Consider the following 25,559-nt stretch of genomic DNA (forward strand, 5'->3'; position numbering starts at 1 on the left):
GCTCTACGTCAACGCAGAGTGTAAATGTCTGTCAGGACCAGCATTGCCTGTGGTAATTGCCAAATTAGGGGCTAGCTCTCACTCGACGCAGGTGTTGCGCAACAGAGTAAGCTGAAGAGTTGCAAAAATAAGGAAAAGACCGACATGCGTAAAAAATATTCTTGGTTGTTAACTGATTAATGATTAACTGTTGATGTCCCTAGTTTATGTGTAAGTTCATGTGTAAGTTCATGTGTAAGACTGATCCCAGAGGGGGGTGTCGGTGGCTTAGTGGTAGAGCAGGCACCCCATATACAAGGCTGTTGCCGCAGCGGCCCGGGTTCAAGTCCAGCCTGTGGCCCTTTGCTGCATGTCATCCCCCTCTCTCTCCCCCTTTCACACTTAGCTGTCCTATCCATTAAAGGCAAAAATGCCCAAAAACATATTAAAAAAAAAAAAAGACTGATCCCAGAGTCTGCACTTGGTGGGTCTGTGTTGAATATAAGGTGTCATTTTACCATTGTTTGTTACTTCAAGTCTGATACACAGCAAGCTGCTGGAGTTGACTTTCAAGAGTCAGCGAGCCGTGGGAGTGCAGAACAATAATTGATCGTCTCTAAGAGGCTGGAAACAAATGAGCGAGCTGCTCTTAGTCATCGTCCTGGGTGAGATGTGCATACGGAGTTTCAGTGCATCTAACCTTCTCTCTTCTGCCACCACCAGTGATAATTATCATGTCATAGTCCTGCACACAACCACCTCAGAATTCAACAATGTTGCTTCCTCCTTCAGTTTTTCAAGTGGCACAGATACATAAAAGTTTCTGTGCTCACTCTCCTGCAGCACTTTGTTAAAAAATAAAGTAAAAAAAGTAAAATGTACTGGAATGAAACGTCTGTTATCTGGATCATATGTACATAAAAATGCAGACTGTAACCTTAGCCTGCTGTTCTACCTAATCTTAATCAAATCATCCTGACCCAAACCTCACCCTAAGTACATGAGGGAAAATGAATGCATGTGCATAACTGTATGAATGTGACCATACACCTACATGCTCACTGTTCGCATGTATACACAAATGTTTATGGGCCTAATCAAGAACATTATCAGCCCTCGACCCCCTTCCACTCCCATCTCCTTAAGGCTGTAAAGTGAAAATTCCTCATCAAGTGACTGCCTGTAACCCCAAACCTTCATCTGAGGGCAAACCCCATGCGGAGCACCTTAAACGACCAGTTGACAACCGATCTGCCTCATTCCTATCTGCCAACACCCACTCAGGGTTCATACCCCCTGACTGACCCCAACCAAACACACTACAAACAACTGAGGTGGACCTCTTGGCCCTGGGTTGTTGCTGAGGCACAGAGTCCAAAGCAAGTACCTTTCCATCGTGCTAGCAGGACCATCGCACAGCTGCCAAAACTTTCTCCCACTCCAGGAAAAGTGACAGTTGGCTGGCCAATTATGCTTACAACTAATTTCCACTTAAGATCCTGGGGGCCACGGGTAGCAAGCAACCCCACAGACAGAATGTTTGCACCCGATTCGGATGGTATCAGCCCATTAAATGGCCATTACTTGTGGTTTGTAGCCTCATATATAGATATTGGTATGAAGTGGCGTGACACACCTACTGTTAGGTTCTGAGGGTGTTCTCAGTCCATTAAATGGCTGTTTACATGTCCAACATTGTGAAATGGTGGTTGTTGTTAGGTTTAGGCACAGAAACTACACTGTAAACCCCAGTTCACTCACTCACTCAACTTAACATTTTTTTGGAAACAGCTTGCACTCAAAACTTTTGGTTTAGTACAATACAGTAACATAAAACTTGTAAGTACACCAGATGCAAAATAAATGTCACGTGACCCTTGTCTGACAGGAATTTTATATCATTTTAACATAACTTTAAAGGTAAAGAGTTGAATTCTGAAACAGGAAATGCTCTTTATCTCACCTCAGCACAACTTCATGTTAGAAACTCTACCCTACCCACACAGGCGGGAGGTCATTAACTGTGTATACAACTTAACTCCTGGCGCAGAATGTCTTTTACCACAACATTAACTTGTAACCCATTAGAACCACGGTAATGTGAGTGATTTAAAACACAATTAAACACAGTTTTCTTTGCCTTCTGGCCTTAAACACACTGTCTCACAGCGTGCAGGGAAACTCCACCCATTTAGCAACAACACACCACAATATGTTAAGTGGACAATGATAGTGTTGTTTATTGGCTTTAAACTAATTAGGCAAAATCAACTTTATACATTTTATTTAAATTAACTTGAAACTCAAAAATTGCTGTCTTAACATAAAAAATATGTCAAGCTCACAAGGGATGAGTTTGTATGTCAAGTGAACACAATTTTTTTTTAATGTCATTTGACAATCTGGGGCATTTGTGTAGACTTTACATTACAATTTTATGTTATGGATGGATTGCTGTTTACAGGGGCATAAATCACTCTCCTGGGTGACAGTCCTATATTTGTTTAACCCCTCCACCACCTCTCCCTCCTGTCACAGACTTTCTCACTGTTCATACTAACTTTAATTACTTGATGTCCTCCTTTGTTCCCGTCATATTTATCACAGTCAGGAGAGGCCTAACAGTAGTTGTTGCAACCCCATTCTGAACCACATCTATGATGCTTGTAACGGTTGATAACGGCCATTTAATGGCCCGATAGCAACCAAACTGGCTGGTGTCCCTTTACACCAGGAGAAAGTCTGAATGCACAATATTGGCTCTGCACCCCTCTCCCACCCGCAAGCCTGATGCAGCACAAACAACTAAAAATGAGGCTGTCCTTGAAGACATGAAACCAAACAAGGTGGTGCTTGGACATACCCCAGTGTTTTACTGACAGACTGGACTTTTGGCTTTGTTACTTTTCGACAAGGACTTTCTTTTCTCTTTTCCAACATACACACACACACTCACAAGGTCAGTTTGGTTTTATGTTACTCAGCATTCCACTGTCTATTGGTCCATCTGGAGCCAATCTGACCCCACTGCTGGAAACAACAACACTCTGTCTGTGTGTGCATCTGTGTGTGTAACCGGTAGATAAACAGAGAGTGAAAACTCCCGATTCCAATTGCATACAACCACAGGCATCAGAGAGGCGACCCAGGTGTGTGTGTGTGTGTGTGTGTTTATATTTCTAAGTTTCTGTGTGTGTATATGTCTTTGTTTCGTTGGGTATTTGTGTGTGTTCTTGTGTATGCCTGCATGTGTGTTTGTGTGTGTCATTTTCGAGGAGTTTGTTTTCTGAAGCTTTTGTGACAATCTGGTTTTCATTTCCTGAAGGATGATTTCCTTTGTCCCCCCCTCTCTCTCTGCCCAATCTCCTGAAGAGAGCGTCGCTTGCTTTTGTACTCCCAAGAATTGACAGCAAACAGGCGTGCGAATGCAGATTGGCAAACACATTTCTCTTGTAGAAACTAGCATGTGGTAGGCACAAAAGAAAGTTGCATACTAATAGCTCCCAATGTAAGTAATGTCATTACTCCCTATAATCAGTAATTTGTTTTATTCTAGTTGTGGTACTTTGCTTCTACAGTTTCTCCTCACTGTATGAGATGAGGAAATACAAACAATGTCTAATGTTTCTGTTTATTTTTGTTGTATAAAATCAAATAATCAAAGTGATGAGGATACGTCAATCCACAAAAAACTTGTTCTTTGTCATGTAAAACGACAACAAATTATGATGAAAGCTGAGGGGATACTGTTGTGATTTGATTTTTGTGTTAACTTACCCTCAATTTTATGTGTAGATGGACAAATACATAAAGGGAGAGAGACGAATTCAATTGAGTTTCAGTGTTCATTCTTAGCCTTGGAAACTGCTGGACAATCCTAGCTCAAGGTCTGTTTAATAGATATTCAGGATCTTTCAATCACCACTCAATTGTCGTTAGTAGATTGGAATTTCTGATTTTTTCTTTTTTAAGCAAGTTAAGGAATTCAAATCCATAAATAATGCCACAATAATGAATTTTGAGTCTCAACTTTTAAGCTACCATGGACAGTTCCTGTTGAGAACCAGTTCCAACCAAAATCATATACCTCTGAGTTTATCAGTTCCTTTTATTGATGCCGGCCTGTTTTTCTGACAGTTTTGCATTGACGAAACATCTTTCTAAGCAACATGGGCTCAAATTCCAGGAAAGCAATGTGTTTGACACTCTACGCAACAGTGCCACTGCTTTCCAATCAAGCAGCATGTTTGTTTCCAAGGGTAAATATCCTGTGTTGTAATGCGCCACACAGTAGGGCTTAGAGCTTAGAAAACCTAAATGAAAGTGAATGCTCTATAAATATTCTCTAACTTCAACCATTTTAGATCAGTCCAGGTCAACTCACCAATCAGCTCAGCAGAAAGGCTGAACGAGTGACATGGTCACATTGAAGCTGAAAACCTGTGTAGGCCTCTGCGCCGGTGAAATGCGTGGACGGATGCATTATGTTTTTGAGTTGCCCGTTTGTCTGTCCGTCCAATCCCTGTGAACGTAATACCTCAAGAATGCCTTGATGGAATTTGGCACAAACGTCCACTTGGACTCACTTATGAACCGATTTTGGTGGTTGTAGGTCAAGGTCACTCTGATCTAGTCCATCTTATTGTTGTGAATGCGATATCTCAAGAAGGCCTTTCCTCAAATTTGGCACAAACGTCCACTTTGACTCAAGGATTAACTGATTAGATTCTAGTGGGCAAAAGTCGAAGGTCACTGTGACCTCACAATCCATGTTTTAGCCATAACTCAAGAATTCATTCGCTAATAATGACAAAATTTCACACAAATGTCTAAGGATAAGATAAAGTGATGACATTATATATCCAAAAGGTCAAAGGTCAGTTTCAGTGTGACATCATAATGTTGTGCAAAGACACTTTTCTGGCTGTTGTTCAGCACAATGACTCAGGGGAGACATTTGGTCAGATACTGCATTGGTGACTTTAAACTTTGGTGTTCACCTTAAACCTGTGGTGTTTGTATAGGGTTAAAGGTGTGCGTGAAGCATCCATGTTTTAGAATTTGTCATTTTTTTTGCAACAACATCCATATTTGAAACATTGTCAGCTGTCATTGCTACACAGTCTGGACAGACATAGATTTAAACTGAAACTGCAACTTGACCAGTTTGCGAAGAATCAAAGAAAGAATCGATCAAAGAAAATTGATTGGGAATCAATAAGGGAAGTGATAAAGAATGGGACTGATTAGCAGACTTGGTATCAATTCCCATACATGGACAAGAAGTCCTTAAAGTACCAAGGAGTAAAATCTCTGATTCCATGATATCTGGGCAGACTCGATGATCAACTCGATGTTTTCCAGAGCAGTCACTCAGTGGACCTCAAGATGAGACTGTTCTGTTAAATACTTCTATATTGACAGTGGTGACGTTAGTGTTTACTGTTGTAAGTGCCACTGTGTTAAGGGATGTTGGAGAGCTCAGGATTGAAAAGACTGTTACTGAGATTTCCAAGGTGTCAGTAAACATTTTGTCAGTTTAGACCCTGTGAGGCTGGTCATTTATTTCAGCTTCCTATACAGTGATTTATGTGAGGTAAAGTACTTGTGATTGGCAGAGAGACTGAGGGAATGCTTGGTTTATAAGTTTCGAATTGTCTTCACCAACTTTACAACAGCTGATTTAACATATGTTTAAAAAAGTATCTACCAAAAACAGCTTATTCTCTGTGTATGTGAGGAAACACTGGGGAATTAAATAAAAGTGTATTTTGACAAGAACATGCCAGAATATATATTTTCCAACACATTTTTTATGTAATTATCTTCCCTGCACAACTTCAAACTAGAGCAGAAGTGTGACCTTTTTAGAATAACAACAGTATTAAAATTAGGACGGGCTAACACTTGTAGGTCATTAAAATGCTCTGACTTGGTTATTTAAAGTTTTGGAGAAGTCATATTACATCAGGGCTCTGGTGGGAACCCTGGAGGAGGACTGAGGTCGATAGTGACTCATTTTCACACCTCTTCTCGCCAAACCCACTCCTTAGCATGGGCAGCAAATTCAATCTCATGAGTCTATCTCCCCTCGTTTCCTCTCCTCTCTCCTTTCCTCCCCTCTCACTTTATCCTTGTTCTGTGTGTCTCTCCTGCTGCACTTTGTCTCATCTTTTGTTCCTGCCTGGTCTCTCCTTTACATTTCTTTTCCAGTCTCTAGTTTCTTCTCCTCTCTCTGTGTGTCCACTTCCTGTTCATTTCAAGTGATTAAGAGTAACCAAGAGGATCCTAGCATGTATGTCACTGCAGTGTTCATCAGCATTTTAGTCCGAGAATTTTCAGTGATTTTGAGGACAGACGTTTGTATTAGTGCATACAGCTAGGAAAGTGCACTTAGCATAGTGCAGATCTCCGCCAGGGGCCCATCTGGGCTGCTCGCGGCCACTCTCGACTGTTTCAGCAGATGCACCACAACATGTTTCAGAAGCATCCAAAGAACATAAGTGCCTTGTTGAGGCTAATTATGATGGAGCTGTACCGCATTTTACAGAGCAGATCGAGTCCTCCTGCTAACAGGCACTATACATGATACAATTTTATTAGGAGGATGAATGTTTTTTAGTAAACCTAGTCTAATCTTGCTACAGCACAAGTAGGAAATAACTATAAACACAATGAAAATAGGCCAAAAAAAAGAAATTATTTAGAAATTACATAGCCTGCTTGCTTACTTACGATAAAAGCACAAATATCAAGGAATAAAAATCAACAAAATGTATAAGTCTACAAAATCAGGCAGGCAAAACGCATGCTTCTGATACACTCCAAGTACAGAACAAAACCAGGTTGCAGTCGGAATGTGTTGCACCTGCGACCGGTAGAATCGTCCGAGCTCCCTTATGGTCAAGATGGCAGTGAAGATACCGAAAGAAGGGAAGAATTAATCTTGTATCATGCCCAACTTTAGTGGATCATAACATAACAGTTATTAAATTAATCTGCAGATGCTCTGGTTCAAAATGAGACCAAACTTCTTCTATGGTTGTCAATTTTTTAGTCATGATGAAGGTCAAAATGTGGCCTGCAACAGATTGGGTAAGGCTTGTTGATTTTAGCTGAGCTGATTTCTGGAAAGCTTGTGGTCCCTACCAGCTGGTTGAGAGGAGTGAGGAGTCAGCAGCCAGTGACGGTATAAGACAGTTAGTAAATTAGGTTTTTAACAATTATAAATTACCTCAATCACAAGAGATTCTTAAACATACAGTCATTGATATGCACACAAAATATGAGGCTGATTGGTCCAGTAGTTTGCAAGATTAGCTGGGGACAGACACACAAGACCAAATACATGATCCTATCCTTGCTTACTTCTGATGGACTGCAACAAAACCTGTAATACACAAAATGTCCATCTCAACAACTTTAGTTCAACATTCTGTCTTTTTTCTGTAATTATTACTGCTGTGATATGGGATATCAAATTGCTTTCTTTTACTCGCATATTAAGCTGAATGAGTTGTATACGTCTGATATACTCATGACCATGACAAAATGTTCACTTTAATGAAGATTGTGTCGTGTTCTTGATTAGGGTTTTAACAGGGAGGATTATGTCTTGGTCTTCTCATTCTGGCCACTGATAGAGTTAATAACAGGCTTATGGAGCTCCCAGAGGGATCCGACTGATGTCTATTGTAGCTGTGTGGCTGAGTGTTTATTGTTCCACCATTTCTACTCCCCATAATTCCCCTCTCTTCTCCCACAATTTCCCCTCTCCTGCTGTGCTATTCTGTCGGCCTTGTCTCTTCCCTGTGTTGTATTTCTTTTATATCCTTCTCCCTCTAGGTAGGGATGGGACATCAGGTTGCCATGACAAAAGCTTTGATTATTGTCCAGGTTGAGTGGATAGCGTCAGAGAAATGAGTTTTTCTGAGAAATGTCAATAATTTCAAAGGAAGTAAATTGCTAAACTCAGGTGTGCATGGTGGATAGAGAATCATTCACAAAGAAGTACAAGTTCCATCAGTGAAAAGTGTCCGTGAGAATACGGAGGAGAAGCTTTTGCTTCTGCTTCTCAATTCATATCCCGCTGACCGCTTACTGAACACAACTGTAAAAAATGAGGATCAAACATACAAATAAGCTTTTGTATGCAAGACCTCTTACGCACTTACAGATCTAAACTGCCAGTTCCTAACATGAGGGCCAGGACTCCCTGAATGTGGTCACCAGACAAACCTCAGGGGTCATGACATGTTTTCGAGTCGGAAAGAAGAACAAAACTAACCTGGAAATCCAGATGCCCAATTTGCACTGCACGGGGATCTGGCCCCGACGAGCAGAGCCCGCTGAATTGCCTATCGGACCAATCAGATCAGTCTATCTGACAGAGGTGGGCTGTGGGCGGGTGTAACATGATGACGACAGCGTTGCGCCGTAGGAGTCGAAAAGTAAACAGCCAAGATGGCAGCTGCCGAAAGACCGCGTCCATTCAGTTTAGCTTTGGAAGAAACGCTCAGCCAACTACACTTATTTTTTTCCTTGAGAGAGGAACAGAAGACTGCCCTAGAAGCCCTCGGCTTCCAGGAAGGACATTTTTGCTGGTTTGCTGACGGGATATGGCAAAAGCATAATATATCAGTTAGCCCCACTGATCGGCAAACAAATGGGGCTTAGTGCAATGAATATGTCACCTTGTTTTTTGCTCTGATTGGCTATCGTGCTATCCAATTGCGTATGGCGGCACTTGAAATGCCTCAGTTAGTGCCGGCCCTTGGGTAGGAAGGGTGTATCGGTGAGGGCCAGACTCAAAATCTTTCTAGATTTGAGTCTGGATTTCCAGGCTAAAACAAAACACTACTGCCTTAGAATGTGATTTTTGTAACTTATTCTTGTCTCAGGTTCATTCTGGTGAAATCCAGTGTAAGTTTACCTCTATAAAAATGTTCACAAGGTTTCAGCTGGTAATGGAAGCCGCTCTCTGGTTAAATTGCTCATAGCTCAGACACATGCAGCCTCTGACAGGGTGTTGCTGGTTGCTTTATTTTAGTGTCACAATTCAGGGTTTGAAATGATTGCTTTCTACCACTAATGAACTGCCTAATGAAAATGAGATCATTTTAAGAGTTTTCTTAGAAGCTTCACAACTGTGATCTGTCAAATTCTTTATCAGGAGTAACCCTTACCAACTCTTTTTCAAGTGGCTCCTCAATGGAAATAATAAATTATTCTCCTCTCAAGTGATAATGAGAGGAGAAAGGTATCATAAAGTGGTTTAAATAGTGAGCGTGATTACAATGTCTACATTTTGATAACAAAAATAAGCTGCAGCCAATGTTGTTGTCTTCTTATAATGGATGAGGAAGAAAATTAAGAGTTTCATATGTTGTACAATGATGAGTTATGAGAGAGCAGCCAAGAACAAATCTGCAAAACTGCTTTTATACCTGTGGCTGGGTAGTTAGCTAGCTTATTTGCTAATTCCACCATGCTTTTATGTTACAGTGGTTACAGAAGTTGAGTTGAACAAAGCTGTCACTCATCTGATGATAGCAATGTGCTCTCCTACGCTGTGATTAGAGTGTGTTGATGAAGCATTAAGTTATTAAAGTTTACTTGTGGGCCAGGGTTTTCAGGGTTTTTGTTGACAAGACCACTGGTGTTTTCATGAGCCCTCTTGATGACTGCCAGACACTTTCCTTCATGATTCCTCTGCTGGTGTGATATAAAACTTGAGACTTGAATTTGTCTGGTCTTGTTAGTCATACAACCAGTCACGCAGCAGCTCTCGGACATGTTGGCGTGTTGATGTCACGAAGAAAACCATCCTAATTTGCTGCTTTTCTGAGCTCCATTGCTACAAACTGTAACAGAAGTTATCTTTCCCTCATGCTGTAGTCTCATAGCAACAACAGGCCATAGGTTGACTTCAAGAACACGACAAGGACTGTGTGTCCGCATTGCTTCACTGTTGCAGGGTGTGTGAGTGGAAACATATCCAGCATGCTCACATCACCCAGATGTGTCGATCACCTGGATGATAAATGTCTTGGTGCTCGGAATGTTTAAATAAAGCCAGGGTGGAACTAACACTCTGAACCGTGACTCCTAAACCACGGTAGGAGCCGAACCGTGACTTTTGTGTACTGTTACACCCCTAGCTGAGAGACTCAAGTGTGGATGCAGAGTCTATAGTGGAGTGCAGATGAGCTAATGGCGCAGGAGGTCGAGCAGCACAAGTGTCTGATGTGTGTAGGCTGTGTAGTGTGGGTTTAAACTATGATTTTACTGTCTTCTGGAGTCCAAATCAGCAAATGGGGTTAGATGGCAAATAAGTGTTAGTCAATAAAACGTCCACCCAAGTACACCTCCATGCCTGCTTGTGTGTATGTGAGTGTGTATTTTCAGTCAGCTGTGAAATGGGTGATTCCTCCTCCCGGTTTAAGAACTGAGAGTAATGATGTAGAATGGAAGAGGTTTATAGAGGCATTAAGTCCACCTCTTACTCCCCCTCTCCCTCTCTCCCTCTCTCACTCTCTCTCTCTGTGTCTTTCATTCTCGGGCTCTATTTCTCCGTCCCTCTCCCCCTTAGTGTCCCCCTCTCTCTGTTTTTATGGTGGCATTATTATCTTGCTCTCCCACCCATTACTGTTCAGGTCGGAGCAGAATAATAAATTTCAGGATCATGCTGACGCAGCGTTTCTCCAGCTAAAGCTCATCCTGTGGACTTGACAGAAACGCTGCACCGTAACACACAAGACAACAAAGATTGTAGCAAATTCTTGTTCTCCTTACTATTGAAACATTTTAAGATATATGTTTTAGGAAATCACTATCATTAGTTGAAGCAGTAGCTGTTGATGTTCAAGTAGTTGTTACAGCAGTGCTGCTGCCATAAAAGATTTACATACACATGAAATGAACTGTGTACACATGGGAATTATTTGTTTATTTATGTTGTGTTTGACACATTTCTATCTACATAATGTAGTTTCGCCGGTATATGTCATACAGAACATACATACATACATAAAACTTGAAACAGACATTTACAGCTTCAAAAATTGGTCTCACAGTTTTTGCATCAATATATTCTACACTTTAAGATGTTAATTCTATAGTGGGATTCAAGGACTTTTTGTAGCCATAATTTGACATGATTGGGTTTTTGCAGAAGGCATGAGATGCTTGTAAAAAAAAAATCTGCTCTCTTATTCTGATTTAAATTGTTCTCTCTCGCATGTGTAGACTTAAAAGCAGGTGAAACAAAAAGAGGTTTTGCCAGGATAATCTCTCTGAGTCAATATTTCATCTGTGAAATAGATGGGAAAAGAGTTTTGCCGCTATCATTTTTTAAATTTCTTTTTATTTCTATTAGTATTAGTATTATTATTTTTGGGGCTTTTTGCCTTTAATGACAAGACAGATATGAAGCGTTGACAGGGGGAGAGAGAGGGGTTTACATGCAGCAAAGACCAATGTGTTGGAATTGAACCCACGACCCCTGTGGCAATGACACCGCCCCACACATGGGGCGCCCACCCCACCCACCAAACCATCGGACACCCTGCCACTATCTTTTTTTTAAGATTTTTTTTTTACTCATGTCGGCCACAAGAGGCTGAAGTTCATACATTTCTAGAAAAAGAAAGACATGACAGTTATGTTACATAACTTGCTAACACACAATATGGTGTATGTACCTTGTGTTTAGAGTGCCTGCAAACTGACCTGGTAGAAAACATGAATGCTGAAAGTCATATTTAAAACATGTGGTAGTGGTGCACTTCAGCTGGCTGAAATGGGTATTACAACAACCATTTAGATCAGACTTAGTCACCATTGATTAACCAGAGCAGTGGTTCTCAAATGGTGTGCCATGGCACACTGGTGTCGTGATGCCAATCCAGGTGTGCCGTGGGATTTTGTCATAACCACACATTATCACTGCAATATTCAACTGGGCCTATACAGAAAGTTATGAATGAATGTTTAATTGACTGTATCAGTATGTTGTGTGCACCCATTTTCTAAAAAAGAGGCAAACTTTAGCTAAAAAATGCAATTGAATTTAATTTAAAAAATCTTCATTAGGAATCTATTTGTCACCATTCATGCATAGGAATTATAGTGTGTGACACATCTAAAACCCTGATTGGCAGCCAGTGTGAGGGATGATAACATTTAAAAGGAAGAGCTGTGAGTGAGACAATGGATTCTTTATTGTACGGAGAAAATTACAACAATGCACCAGCAAAAAACAACCTACCACTGTCAGTAGACAGTATCATGAAAGCTACCTGTCTTATTTTTTCTCATTTTCATTGTCTTATGTTGTGATGAGAGTGATAACACGTTATAGAAGCTTTTATGCACAGATATAGATACAGGTGTGCCTTGAGATTTTGGCTTGGCCTTTGGTGTACCTTAGTAAAAGGTTTGAAAACCACTGCATCAGAATCACCAGGGCTGCCGTAGATTTCCACACCTGTATGCTCTCTGTAGAAACACCTTTTGTAAGGTTCTTGAAATGGGCCAAAGCGTTTGGAGTATGCACAGGTGGCCACCTATAGATCAGTCAGATAGCGTTCAATCTGGAAATCCATCGGTAAAAAAAAAAAAAAAAAAAAAAAAAAAAAAGAGTTTAGCTATATATCACATTTTTCACATCACTATATCACCGTGTAGACTAATCTGATGTTTGTTAAGTCTATAAACACAATGACTGAACAAACGTTACTATTTCTGTGTGCACGTAATTAATATGGTTATCCTAGATTAGCTGGGCTAACCGTTAGCTGTTAACGTTAGCCGTTAGCGTTGTCTATAACCATAGACTGTATAAAAATAAGGTAATAACTTAATAAACGGTCCGTGAATAAAATATTTTTTCCAGCGAATATCTTAGTTACAACATAATTGAGCTAGCAAAGCAGTTTTGTGTTGCTATGTGTGGTATTTATTCAGTTATGGGAAATCACAATGTCTAGAAAGCATCAGTGGCTGCAGCTGACAGGGACAGTTAGCAAAGCTAACATCAGGACGTCATCTGTTAAAAGCCTCCCGTTGCCGGATACGACATGAAACTACTCCAGTTAGCTCAATCATGTTGTAACTCAGACATCTGCTGGAAAAAATATTTTTTTTCACGTTGACGAGACGGCATTACTGGAGTGGTCGCTATGGATGCGGAGCTTGCGGTTTCTGTAGGTACACATTTCCTGGGGACACCTGCATGTCTCGGCCGCGCCCCCTCCATTGTGATTGGCTAAAGCGCAGCTCTAGTCGTCTTTCACACAGGGCTGCCAACAGATTCTACAATGTAGATTGCAGAATCTGTCTTGAGAGATTAGATAGCGTTACCTGTGTACGCTCATGTGCGTCCTCTCTAATCTGTTTCTGTCTTTCTTCAGCTTTCAGCCTATGGAGGGAGTGTGGCCTACACTGTGTCATATACTACGGACCAACAAGAACAAAGGGCCATTAGAGTCACTTCACAACCGGACCTAATCATAGAGGTAAGTTCTCAAACACACACAAAGATAAAGTCTTATAAAGAGCTGTTTAACAATACATCTGCCTTTATTTATTTGTACGACTGTATATGGTGTGAGGTTCTGATTTTTGAAGTTATGAAAAATTCTTTGGGAGCAGTAAAATAAGCTCCAGCACTCTGGATGGCTCCTTGGTCAAGTGCATTGACTAGCAGTGTTCCTTCCACTTAATACACACATGGATTTTGTTTTGGGAGGAAACGTTCACTACCAGAGGAGACCCACATGAGCATGAATCTGTATGTGTTTATGTATTTGTGTCTGCAGCATTATTTATCTTTTCCCACAAGTCATTGACTTTTGCAACAGTGAAGACCACTAAATGAAGTAGTAAATAAAAGCTGTTATAAGCACACACACACACACACACACACACACACGAACAGCCACAGCTGGCAGAGAAATGCTGAACTTAGCAATAAAAAATGCAGATGGAGAGTCTCTCCCTTCCCTCTCTGTATGTCTTTATAATGAGCAGGTTGTGATATGATGTATGGCAGCAATAAGCAAAGCAGCAACACTATTAGTTAACTGTTTATATCTCCTACATCACTAAACAACATTGTGTATTTGTGTGTGTGTGTGTGTGCACAGTACACAAATAATACAAACAGGCACATAGGCAGGTTGGTGTGTGTGCGTGTATGTGTGCATATTCACAGTGTGCCAGAGCTGCAGTAACGATCCCGTTATTTCAACTACAGAACTTTCTCCCAATGATGAGTTAAAGAAGCGGAAGTTTTAATTAGAATAGTTGGGAGAGAAAAAAAAAGCCATGTCTTTAATAAGCTGCAATAACATCTACTTCTCAGGCACTGACTGCGAAGAATTAAAAGATAAATAAAAAGTTTCCTGTAGAGATGGAATTTTAGATTAAATTTGGAAGCGAATGCAAAAAAATATTTGTGTTACGACTTCAAATTTTTATGTATTTTCATTTAGTGGAGGAAAGGAAAGACGAAGAAAGTGAGAAACTCAGAGACAGAGGGAAGACAGAAGGAAAGTGGGAACAAAGAAATGGAAAGAATTAAGTAAGGAGGAAGAAAGGACAGTAAGGAAGGGAAGAAACAGGGTAGAAGGAAACATGGGAGTAAAGAGAAAGAAGTGGAAACAGTAAAGGACAGACAGGAAGCTGATAGATGGATAGTCACAGACCAATGAGCTTGTGTTATTTAAAGACGTGTCAGTCAGATCGACAGACTGGGAGGAGAGGAGGACAAGTGTTGGTCTTGTTGTCAACAAAAAGCCTCTCCAAATGATGACGATAATGAACCACCTACACACTGTCAACCAGCTTTCTCCCTCTTCACTGTCTCTCTTTCAGCCTTTGTCTCATTTAGTTTCTGCCCCCCCCACTGTTTACTCTGCATATCTGCATCAAGTTGTAATATTGTTTGCTGCATGGTTTTGTGAAGCGCAGAAAGACGCTCGTGCCTTGTTTGTAAGTATGTGGGATCTGAATAGACAATAATCTCTCTGTCTTTGTTTGTCTGTATGGCTTTGTTGACTTCCATGTCTTTTTCTCACTTTATCAGCCCTCCATCAGCGCAGTTAAAAAAAATGTAAATACCGAGCCTTTCATGGCAGCAACAATAACAACCAATGTACTGCATCTTCAGTTTTTTTGTTTTGTTTTGCTTGAAATAACAGATGAAAACTAAATGATTGATTTACCTCCAAATTGAATTTGAATAGTCACTAATACAACAGGAAGTCTGTAGGTTGTTAAATGATCTTAGGATTTCTTAAATTCAGTTTCATAAATATTAGGTCTTGAAAGTAATGAAATACTCTTGACTTTGTGATGTGTAATTTGCACAAACACTTTATCTAATTTAATTTATCAATCTTTAAATTTCTGTTTGTCAAACTAAGTCCATCCCCTCTGCTTGAAACTCCACATTTCTGATGTTAAAAATCTTTAAACTACGGATACATTGATTGTAAAATTCTAGGCCGACACTAATGTTTAAAATTTGACTAACTAGTCCATACCCATTGATAGCTTTGTCACCTTCTACCTATGCCAATCCTCAATGCCTATGTGCAGTTTCACATAGATTGACCACATCAGTGAGTAGAAAAACGTGGGACAGACAGAATGACTGACTGACACAATGACACACTGACAGTTTCCGTGATTATGTACAGCATACCATACCATGACTTAGTCATACCAAAAATTAGGAAAAAAAAAACAAACATTCGGCCACAGGGGGAGCCACAGCGATCGGTCGCATTTTAGCCATTTTTAAGCATTTTTCTGTTGTTATAGCGCCACCCAGTTGCCAATTAGAGTTAAATTTCTTCAGTCACCATGAGGCGTCCTGTTCTACATATCTACCAAGTTTAGTAAAAATCGATATGGCTGTTAGGCCTAGATAAGAAATTAGTTCTCTAGTGCCCCCATTTTGTTTGATGGGGTCAATAATGGAGGGTTCCCCTCAGATTATGTGTGGTCATATGCCTACAAAGTTGCGTGGTGATCGGTGAAACCCTTGAGATGTTATACACCTTTATGTGATGAGCCACGCCCTCCGCAATATTCATTGCCTTATAGAAGCTCAGTTTTAGTAAGTTTTCCAACTTTTGCCAAGAGGGAACTTTAGATATTGGTCCCTAGATTATGTTCACCGAGTTTCATGCAGATCGGTCAAACTTCCTAGGAAGAGATCGATTTTAAGTGTTTTTCAAAAAATTCATAATGGCGGAAAATCTATATAACCGAAAGTTGTGGGTTCCGGAGGCAAACTTGTTCCTCATGAGGAGAGGCATCTCTGTGCAAAGTTTCATGTCTCTACGACATACGGGGCATGAGATATGACCATTCAAAGTTTGCAATTTCAGTCGGTTGCTATAGCGCCCCCCTTTGGCCAATTGATGTAATATTGCTTCATTCGCATCCTCCCATGACCCTCTACCACTGTGCCAAATTTCACATGGATTGACCAAGTCAGTGAGGAGAAAAAACGTGGAACGGACACACAGACACACCCACACACCCACACACAGTTTTCGTCATAGATAGCCAGCACCCTCACAGATGTTTTTTGTTCTGGTGTTTGCTTTGTTTTGGTTAATTTCCCCCTTTCTTGTGCCAGGTAAATAAAGTAATCTATAAAAAGATAACTGAACTATTTTAGGGACATTTTTTCACTACCTTTGAATGGGCACAAATTCAGTCATACAAATTTAACAACCTTTGATAAAACCAGATGCATAGCCAAAAAACCAGAAACATATTTTAAAGATGGGCTGCCATAATTCTACCCAGTGGCGTAAGGAAATTACGATGGGCCCTAGTGCACACTGTTTGACGGGCCTAGTGTTTTGCAACCCGCCTCCACCCCAGCTCCTCCTTTTCATGCTGTGTCTGACTTATCAATGTCATTTCTGTTTGTCATTGATGCTGCTCTGTTCTGTTCATGGGGGGTCTTTGCTGCTGCTCTTCCTGTCTTTGGCTTTCCATGTAGGCGCATGGAAGGGCAGGGGGGGGGGGTTTACTCTCTCTCCGCCTCAGGCTTTCCTTGTGTGCACATGGAAGGGCAGAGAGGTGTGCTCTCTCCACCTTAGGCTTTCCATGTAGGTGCATGAAGGAGGCTTTCTGTGTAGGTCTGAGGAAGGGCAGAGGGGCCCCAGAACAGAGCCATACTGCCAAATATAACACTGCAAATAAAGTTTTCTTTGACTAAAGTGTTCCTGACTGAAATATATTTTGGGTTCTTCTGCCAGTAGAACCAGATGCTTTTTCTAGAACCATCTTGACACAGGTTAAAAGAAATGAAAACAAATAAAATTCTCATTATGCCGTCACGTTTTTGTCAGTGCTTCGTGTGTACATTTTTTTTTTTTACCCCAACAAAGTCCTCAAACAAGTATTGCCATTGTTGCAGAGGCCTGGTGTGCTGTATCTAGGTGATTCTAAACAAATGAGTAATAATCTACAGCTGAAAATAGCCCCCTACAAATCTACTTTTCACTTCTGTTAGTAGTGTTTACTAAAAACTAACATTTGAGGGGATGATGGGGCTTGAAGCCACAGGGAAAGATGTGAAACATTGAGAGACAGACTAACACGTTGTTGTTGGTGTTAGTCTTTTCATGGGGTTTCTCCCCAATAAGAAAAATATAGGAAAGTACAATCCTTATCCTCTAATTGATTTTTTAAGGTGTGATAAATAGAGGTGAGAGAAAATAAAAGAAAGACAGTAAAAGCCTCTCTTTCACAGACTTAATGAAAACAATTTTCTCTGAGGTGACTTTGTCTTTTTTCACGTCAGTCTGCTTCTTTTCTTTGTCTCTCTCTTTCTCTCCGTCTTTATCTTTGCATCTCTCGGCCCTGCTGCTGCTTTCCGTCTCTTTATCCCTCCCTCCATCTCCTCTCTTTCAATTAGTTTTTATTTAATGGTTTATTGGCATGGTAAGCTCTCTCTCCCTCTCCCTCTCCCTCTCCCTCTCCCTCCCTCCATCAGTAGTTGTCACTCTGTGTTAGCTGCTACATGCCATTGATCTGTTCTCAACAAGAGATAGTCAGATACCAGGCCCAGGCTCAATTCACTTTGCATTCCGTCCATTCAGAATGTCAATAGAAACTGCAGCTCATTACCTAATGACACATCATTCACTCTTACTCCCTTTTTTTCTCGGATCAGTTGAATATCAGAGGCCTTTCTGAAAGAGGTGACATACTGTATTAACGTTTTGGAGAATATCCCCTGTCTACATTTATGGAATTAAAAGTAAAAAGCAAAGAAGGAGACCAAAAAAACAACACAGATTAAAAATGTTTTCTTCTTTCTCTGCCAGGGAGGTGGAATTAAGATCATCGACAGAAGGTATGGCCAGCCGGTGTACCCATCCTCGCCCAGCACCAATCACGTTGCTCTCCTTCCAGAGAACTTCCTGGTTCCAGAGAGCGCACAGCCCATTAGTCGGAGGGATTTCCTGTCTGTGTTGGCCAATGTAACCAGCATTATGGTGCGGGCCTCTTACAGCACAGAGCCCAGCGCTGTGTACAGGTAGACAAATACACACAAACACATATTTCATGCATTTCTACCCCTGCAGCGATTAATTGATCAATGGATTAGTTGTTAACTATCAAAAATATCACCATCTTATTTGATAATCGATTAAAACATTTGAGGATAAGTTATTCATTTCTATATTATTTTTTGTCAAAGCCACAGGGAGCTTAAGGAGAGGGGCTAAGGGCCTGCATATGGCTACGGAGCCACAGGTTGCCTAACCCTGCACAAGATTAACTAAATGTTCATAGTGGTTTTGTTGTTTTATACAGCCATTACCCTTTGCTCCAAAACTTAACATATTAAGTATTGATTAGTAGCAACAGATGTAAACTCACAGCAGCTTTAAACATGAAATAGTGGTAGTCGATCAGAGCTGACTCTCTCAGGCAGCTCTTTTTAATAGCCTGTCTGTGAATAACCCTACTTTAACCTTCTATAGGTTACCTAAACATCACGGTGGCAGTTTAATTAATGAAAACTATGGCTGTCTGGGAGTAAATTCTGCCTGAGAGAATAAACTCAGGTCATAAAAGTTCTAAAAGCCCAATCAGCCAAATAGCCCTGTAGATGTAAGTGAAGGCATATGTTGAACTGTAAAAATAATCAGACTACCAGTGTGCCTCATGTTTATGTGTAATATATGTGTGTGTGTGTGTGTGTGTGTGTGTGTGTGTGTGTGTGTGCATGTAGACTCCACTCATTCTCAATGCAGGTAGCTAATCCCTCTGCCAGAGGAGAGAGGAGAGCATCAGCTGTGGAAAGCTGCTCTTGTCCTCCTGGATATGCTGGGACTTCCTGTGAGGTAAACAAACTCACACACACACACACACACACACACACACACACACAAACCTGCTGCAATGTTAAAACTACTCGACAGCCATCAATAGAAAACAGTCTTGGAGAAAGGTATGTAAGTAAGAATACTATAAAACCACATAAAAATTTCACAAAGATATTTTGACCGTAAAATGTTAGTATACAAAGTAAGCAGACTTTTGTTTACAGACTGGATAAAATAGATTTATTAATAATCTTTTCAAATCAAGCTCAACAACAGTGGCGTCTGTAAGTGCTGAAAAAGTATTGGCGTATGTTCAGTCGTTGTTGCAAAGCATTATTAATAAAAATACCACTAATAATGCAGTGGTATCAGATATAACACAAACTATAATAAGTGTAGTATATATTATATATATGTCTATATCAAGAATATTCTAAAGGGCCAGTGTGTAGGATTTAGGGGCATCTATTGGCAGAAATGGAATTTAATATTTATAACTTTAAGTTTATAATCACCTGAAACTAAGAATTGGTGTGTGTTAATTGCCTTCATAGGAGCCGTTTATATCCACATACAGAGCGGATCCTCTTCCCCAGAGTCGGCCATGTTGTTTGAACAATAGTCCAGAAAGGACAACACTGGCTCTAGATACGGACATTGTTGTTTTCACATTGGTCACCGTAATTCTCCTACATTCTTGGCATACGGCAGAAATTTCCGTTGTGCAAACCCACCGCTAGATACCACTAAATCCTACACACTGGACCTTTAATCTTTGGAAATTCATTTTTATCTCGTGGTGAGATAAAGAAAGAGAAGGAATTGCTCGCTGGAAGAAAATTAGTTTATGGAAATTAAAACCCATCGTACACTTTGAGCAATGTCTGATATAAATGAGATTTTGACAGATGAGTGTGTGTGTTTCAGATGTGTATTCCAGGTTTCCGTAGGGTCAACGGGATTCTCTACAATGGTGTGTGTGAAGCTTGTAGTTGCAACGGCCACGCTGCACAATGCCACGATGTCACAGGACACTGCCTGGTAAGATGATCAATAAGCTGATGAAGACACTTCTGTCTGATCATTTGGTTTGATACGCTGTCTGATTTAAAAGTGTCTTTTTCTCCAGGGAAAGAGGAGCCAGTGTTCAGAGTAGCAAATGTAAAAGCTTTCATAAAAAAGACTGTATTGCTTTTGATATTTACAGAATGTCAAAAGATAATGCCAAAATGGGGAAAAAAATACATTTTGAAAAATATCCAGAATATGTCAAGGTACAGCTTTATAATTTCAGGCAGACTATTGCCTGTATTGTGATCGTGCTCGACACATCATTCGCTGTCATTTCTCTTTTTACTCACACAGCTGTCACCCCATTCATCATCATTAAGGTATAATAGCAAGTGACCTGTCTGTCGTGAGTAAATGAGCTGACATTTTTATTTATGCTTTAGACAGTTAACTCGCCCATGTTCACAGCATTGATTTTTTTTTCTTGAGATGAATCATTAGGAGAGGTGAAATCAATTGGTGCAGATCCTAGGATTACTCAGATGTACTGCTCAGTTTATAGTTGAGAGTTCACCCCATAAACTATAGAAAACATCTAGTGCTGAGTGTGAGATGACTCATAGCCTGGTATGCAAGTGTGACAAAATGAGTGCTAACAGGTGTGGATATGATAATGTATTTGGTATCATTTGATGCCACAAAAGCACAAATCAAGCAGAATTAGTGAATCACTAAAACCATGACCTCATGTGGAGAAAAATTACACATTGATGTTGTATTCAGTTAGAGGGCACCTCTTTAATACAGTGGGCCTCATTCATTAACCGTTCCTAAGGAGAAATTTCTTCTTAAAATCCACTTACTAAACCACTTAGTTTTCACAAAGATTTTGACATTCACCAATATTTTCTTATTCGGGATTTGTTCTCAAGTACACACATATGTTTGTGCAGAATAATTGGTTATTGCATTTTCTTCAGTTCTACAGTTATAATAATATTACAGGGTTATTATTATAGGAATAATATTTGTAGAATTTGTAAGATTTTTTTAATAGTACTTTTCATCATTTAACAAAAGCATTATGGTCTTTAAAAAACTCTACACTCAACACTTTGATTTACATCAGTTGTGTTAATGGGAACAATGCCACCTAGTAATTAGTGATTGATCACACTAGAAAATATCACTGGCAGTTCAGGTGGGCAGGACAAAAAAGTGGCAAAGCACTGTTCTGAGTAAGTTATTTCAATCAGCAGAGACTCATTTTTAATGGTAAAAGAATATTTATTAACATGTGAACGTATGAATAAGAATGTTGAAATTCTTTGGCGATTAGACCCCGTAGAGATGGTTTGATTCAAGGAGGGTGATGACTCCATAGTTGGATAGGGACCCCCCCCAGACGCTGGTGGTGGTAGAGGTGGTGAAGATGAGATGAGAGGAAGATGGAGAAGTGCCGATGATCTGGATGAGTAGAGGAAAGACTCTGGATACGATGGCTGGAGGTTAACGGGGTGGAGGAGGGTGCGATGATTCTGCCTAAAATGATGGCTGACAGCAGCAGAAGAGGGAGCAGATTTAAAATTTTGCAGGGGCATCCTGATTGGCTGAGAGATCTTGGCAAAGTGTGATTGGATAACAAGAGGAGTGAACACCCATAGTCAGCTGATAAGAGGGAGTAGTGAGAGTGGGAGGGAGAGAAATGTGAAAGGGTGAGCACAGAGAAGGTCTTCTTGATTGAACTTTCACTGAGCTTCATTAATAACTTACAGAAACATTGGGTGAAATAGTCCACTTTCCACCTTCTCTCCCCCTCTCTCTGTGTCTCTCTGAACATTCTCACACACACCTTGGAGGGTGGTGTAGCACTCGTCTCTGTCCTCAGTCCTGACGACTGTGCTACTGTAACAGAAAAGTTTGCAAGTCGGGTGGTTGATTAATGTGTATTTTTAGCATCCTATGCATCTCGTTACTGACGCTGCTAAATATGACAGCTTGTTTACTGTTCACTTCCTGAAGCACCTCCACTTCAGAACTACTGAAGTTACTACAGTCTCATGCCCGTTTATGGGGATTTGCGGGGCATATGCTAATTACAAGTAGCACACACTTTGCACACAACTTACAAGGACCATGGGCGTCATCATTATAAGAACACAGAACTATTCTGCGGTTTTAGAACATGTCATTAATCTGACAGATTCTTGGGGTTATAACCTCTTTGGAATCACCATCTAGTGGTCATCAGGGGAACTGCAGGCTAAAACACGTGTGCCTGGCTTCAGTGTGAAATTACTATACAATGAAATTCCTGCACAGATAATTCATATACACAGCGCACACATTTTAGTGTACTGGGGTCAGTCACACACACACACACACACACACACACACACACATATACATGCCAACCTGCTCATGTGCAGCTGCACATGCACATCGTCACTCCTCGGTCTACGCATGGCCTCAGGCTTAAGCTGTCAGTTAGCATCAAGCTAAACACACACACACACACACACACACACACACACACACACACACACACTGATACACACTCACATACACTCACAGGGTTTTGTATTATCATGTTATGTTTCATTATAGATGCTGGAGGATGCTGGGATATGTCAGAGGGAGAACACACACTCTGAGACAAAGACAGACAGATGAGCAGGCTCAATCTCTCTCTCTCTCTCTCTCTCTCTCTCTCTCTCTCTCACACACACACACACACACACACACAAACACACTCACACATATGGGCGCACACTCCCTGTATACATGTTCATACACAGTGACAGGCAGACAGACAGATGGACACACACTTCTTCCCCGAGGACTGTGTTTCTGGCAGGGTGTGTTTCAGCAGTGAAGAGATATTTGATCTGAGAAGAAAATGATTTGGAACATAACTGACATACATACACACACACACACACACACACACACACACACAGTAGCAGCACGGTATTGCAACTGTTGTTGTGGCTGGACTTATCAAAACAGGGACGTGTCAGCCCAGACAGGAAAAAGATCACACAACCTGATTTCCCCAGTGGAGGAACACAATTTTAATTTTACTGAAAGTGGTAAAATGATCTTAAAGTGAAATGTTAAATACTAAATTACTATTTTTATTCTGCATCAGATCACTGAAATGTCACGCTGAAAAATAGTGTTTTTAATTAACTTTGTTTTTGAGGCAGCTCTGGAATTAGTTATTAAGGAATAATTTACATTTTGTGGTGTTGCTGTTGGAGGCAGTGCTGTAAAGCACAGCAGTCTGAATGAGTCGTCTGTGAGCTGAATGTATCGACATGAAAACCAGTTATCAGCCAATCAAAATCAATACTCACCAATACTCACATTTTTTAAAGGTTCTGAGAGACATTATTGTACTAAGTGTTTGGTCGAGGATGTACCCTGTGTGCTTGGTTACTATGGTAACAAAATGTGATGCTAATCTTGAACCATATCATTAATGCAGACCTCCTGGAGATTGTTCCTCCTCCTGCTTTCTGCCTGACAGTGATTTGATGTGACAGCTTTTTTCAATAACAACAGTTTTGTTGTTAAAAAGAACGTGTCACCTTGTGTCTGCTCTCCTTATTGCAGTGCCGTAACCCTCGAGCCTGTTTGCTTTTACCTTTCTAGCCTTTAACCTCTAGAAGCAAGGTGTGACACTAATTACTCTAAAACAGAGCAGGTGTATTGTCAGCTCTTTTGTTTTCTCTTTTCTTTTTCAGATTCAGATTCAGATTCAGAAAACATTATTGTCTCTCGTAACAGAAAATCTTCTTCGACGTGGCTCCACATACAAAACAAGACAATACACTGATTGGAAACAATTGCACAACACAGATTCTGAAAGCACACACAGTGTGTATAGATCTTAAAAACAAGTATAAAATTAAAACTGTAAAAATAGACAAGATAAAAGGTGTGGATATGTGTAAAGTGACATAGTGCATCAAGGTTATTTTTGTCCATTGTTCATTGTTTATTTAAGATGTTTTTGGCAGTGGGTATGAATGAGTTTTTGTGGATGTTTTTCTTAGATGGTCCTTCCTAGAATCCTATGCTTGGTGCTAGGGCTGGTGTGATATCAGAATTTTACTGCTTGATTATTGTGGCCAAAAGAGTTCACAATAAAGATAATATAATGATATCTATTGAAAATTGAAAAAACAAAAACAAAACACCATCAGTCAAATTAATCTTTAACTTTGTCTATTGTGTATTTTGCAGTGTTTTCCACAGAATTTGAATCTATGTGTGGTGGTAGCTGACAACTGGGATAGTGGTGGAGGTTTTGTGGGTCTGTGAACGCAGCACAGAACTTTTTATGAGTTCTTTTTTTCCAAAGCAGCAGTTTGTGCAGTTTGAGTTGTGGGGTAGATGACAGATCAGATAATCTAATCAGGGCTGATTAGCTTCATCATTTTTTTAATTATAAAATTAGATGTAGTAATTAGATGTACACTAGAGATGATGCAATAATAATAATAATAATGGTAATAATAATAAACTTTATTTATATAGCACCTTTCATACAAGAAATGCAGCACAGTGCTTTACAATAAGGGCAATGTAAGCATGGAGTGCTTCACTTGAAAATAGAAAACATAATTGACATAAAGCAGACAAGACAAGGTGAGCAAGGTTATCTTGTACTATGTACAACACGTGGATTTAGCTTCCGAGTTCTTGCGATGCAGAAAAAACAAACAAACAAAAAAAAAACAGAAATTCATCATTCATCAAAAAACTACTCTATTATTTTCTCCTGTTGTCATGTTTTTGTTGCACTTATCTTTGTTCTTTTAACCTTTTTCCTTTTGTAAATCACTTTGTAACCTAGGTTTGAAAATGCTATATACAACCCCGATTCCAAACAAGTTGGGGTGCTGTGTACAATGTATGAACCTCATTTTGAATTCGCAACACGTTTCAGAAAAGTTGGGACTGGCCCATCTTAACCACTGTGTTACATTACCCTTTCCTTTAACAACACACAGTAAGCATTTGCTAACTGAGGATACTGATTGTTGAAGTTTTGAAAGTGAAATTTCTTTCTCAAGATTCACAATTAGGGCCCCAAGTTCTTCAAGATTTAAAGACTGTCTGTGTGGGAAAATGGGCCAAAACCCCATCTAAACACTGAGAGATTAGTCTCTTCACAGCAAGCATCTTGAAGCA

The 25,559-nt window shown here is 40.2% G+C and overlaps 1 protein-coding gene across 1 annotated transcript in view; it reads left to right on the forward strand.

Annotated features, from left to right (window-relative positions):
- Window positions 1-25,559, forward strand: part of lama2 (laminin, alpha 2) — a 332,854-nt gene that overhangs the window by 140,938 nt on the left and 166,357 nt on the right. The window contains exons 15-18 of the mRNA XM_078173904.1: window positions 13,392-13,496; window positions 18,339-18,550; window positions 19,253-19,364; window positions 20,274-20,387. Coding sequence (XP_078030030.1) covers window positions 13,392-13,496; window positions 18,339-18,550; window positions 19,253-19,364; window positions 20,274-20,387 — 543 coding nt within the window. The remainder of the gene's footprint in view (window positions 1-13,391; window positions 13,497-18,338; window positions 18,551-19,252; window positions 19,365-20,273; window positions 20,388-25,559) is intronic.

This window comes from Epinephelus lanceolatus, chromosome 13 (genome assembly GCF_041903045.1).
Source record: "Epinephelus lanceolatus isolate andai-2023 chromosome 13, ASM4190304v1, whole genome shotgun sequence".
NCBI classification, from domain to species: Eukaryota; Metazoa; Chordata; class Actinopteri; order Perciformes; family Serranidae; genus Epinephelus; species Epinephelus lanceolatus.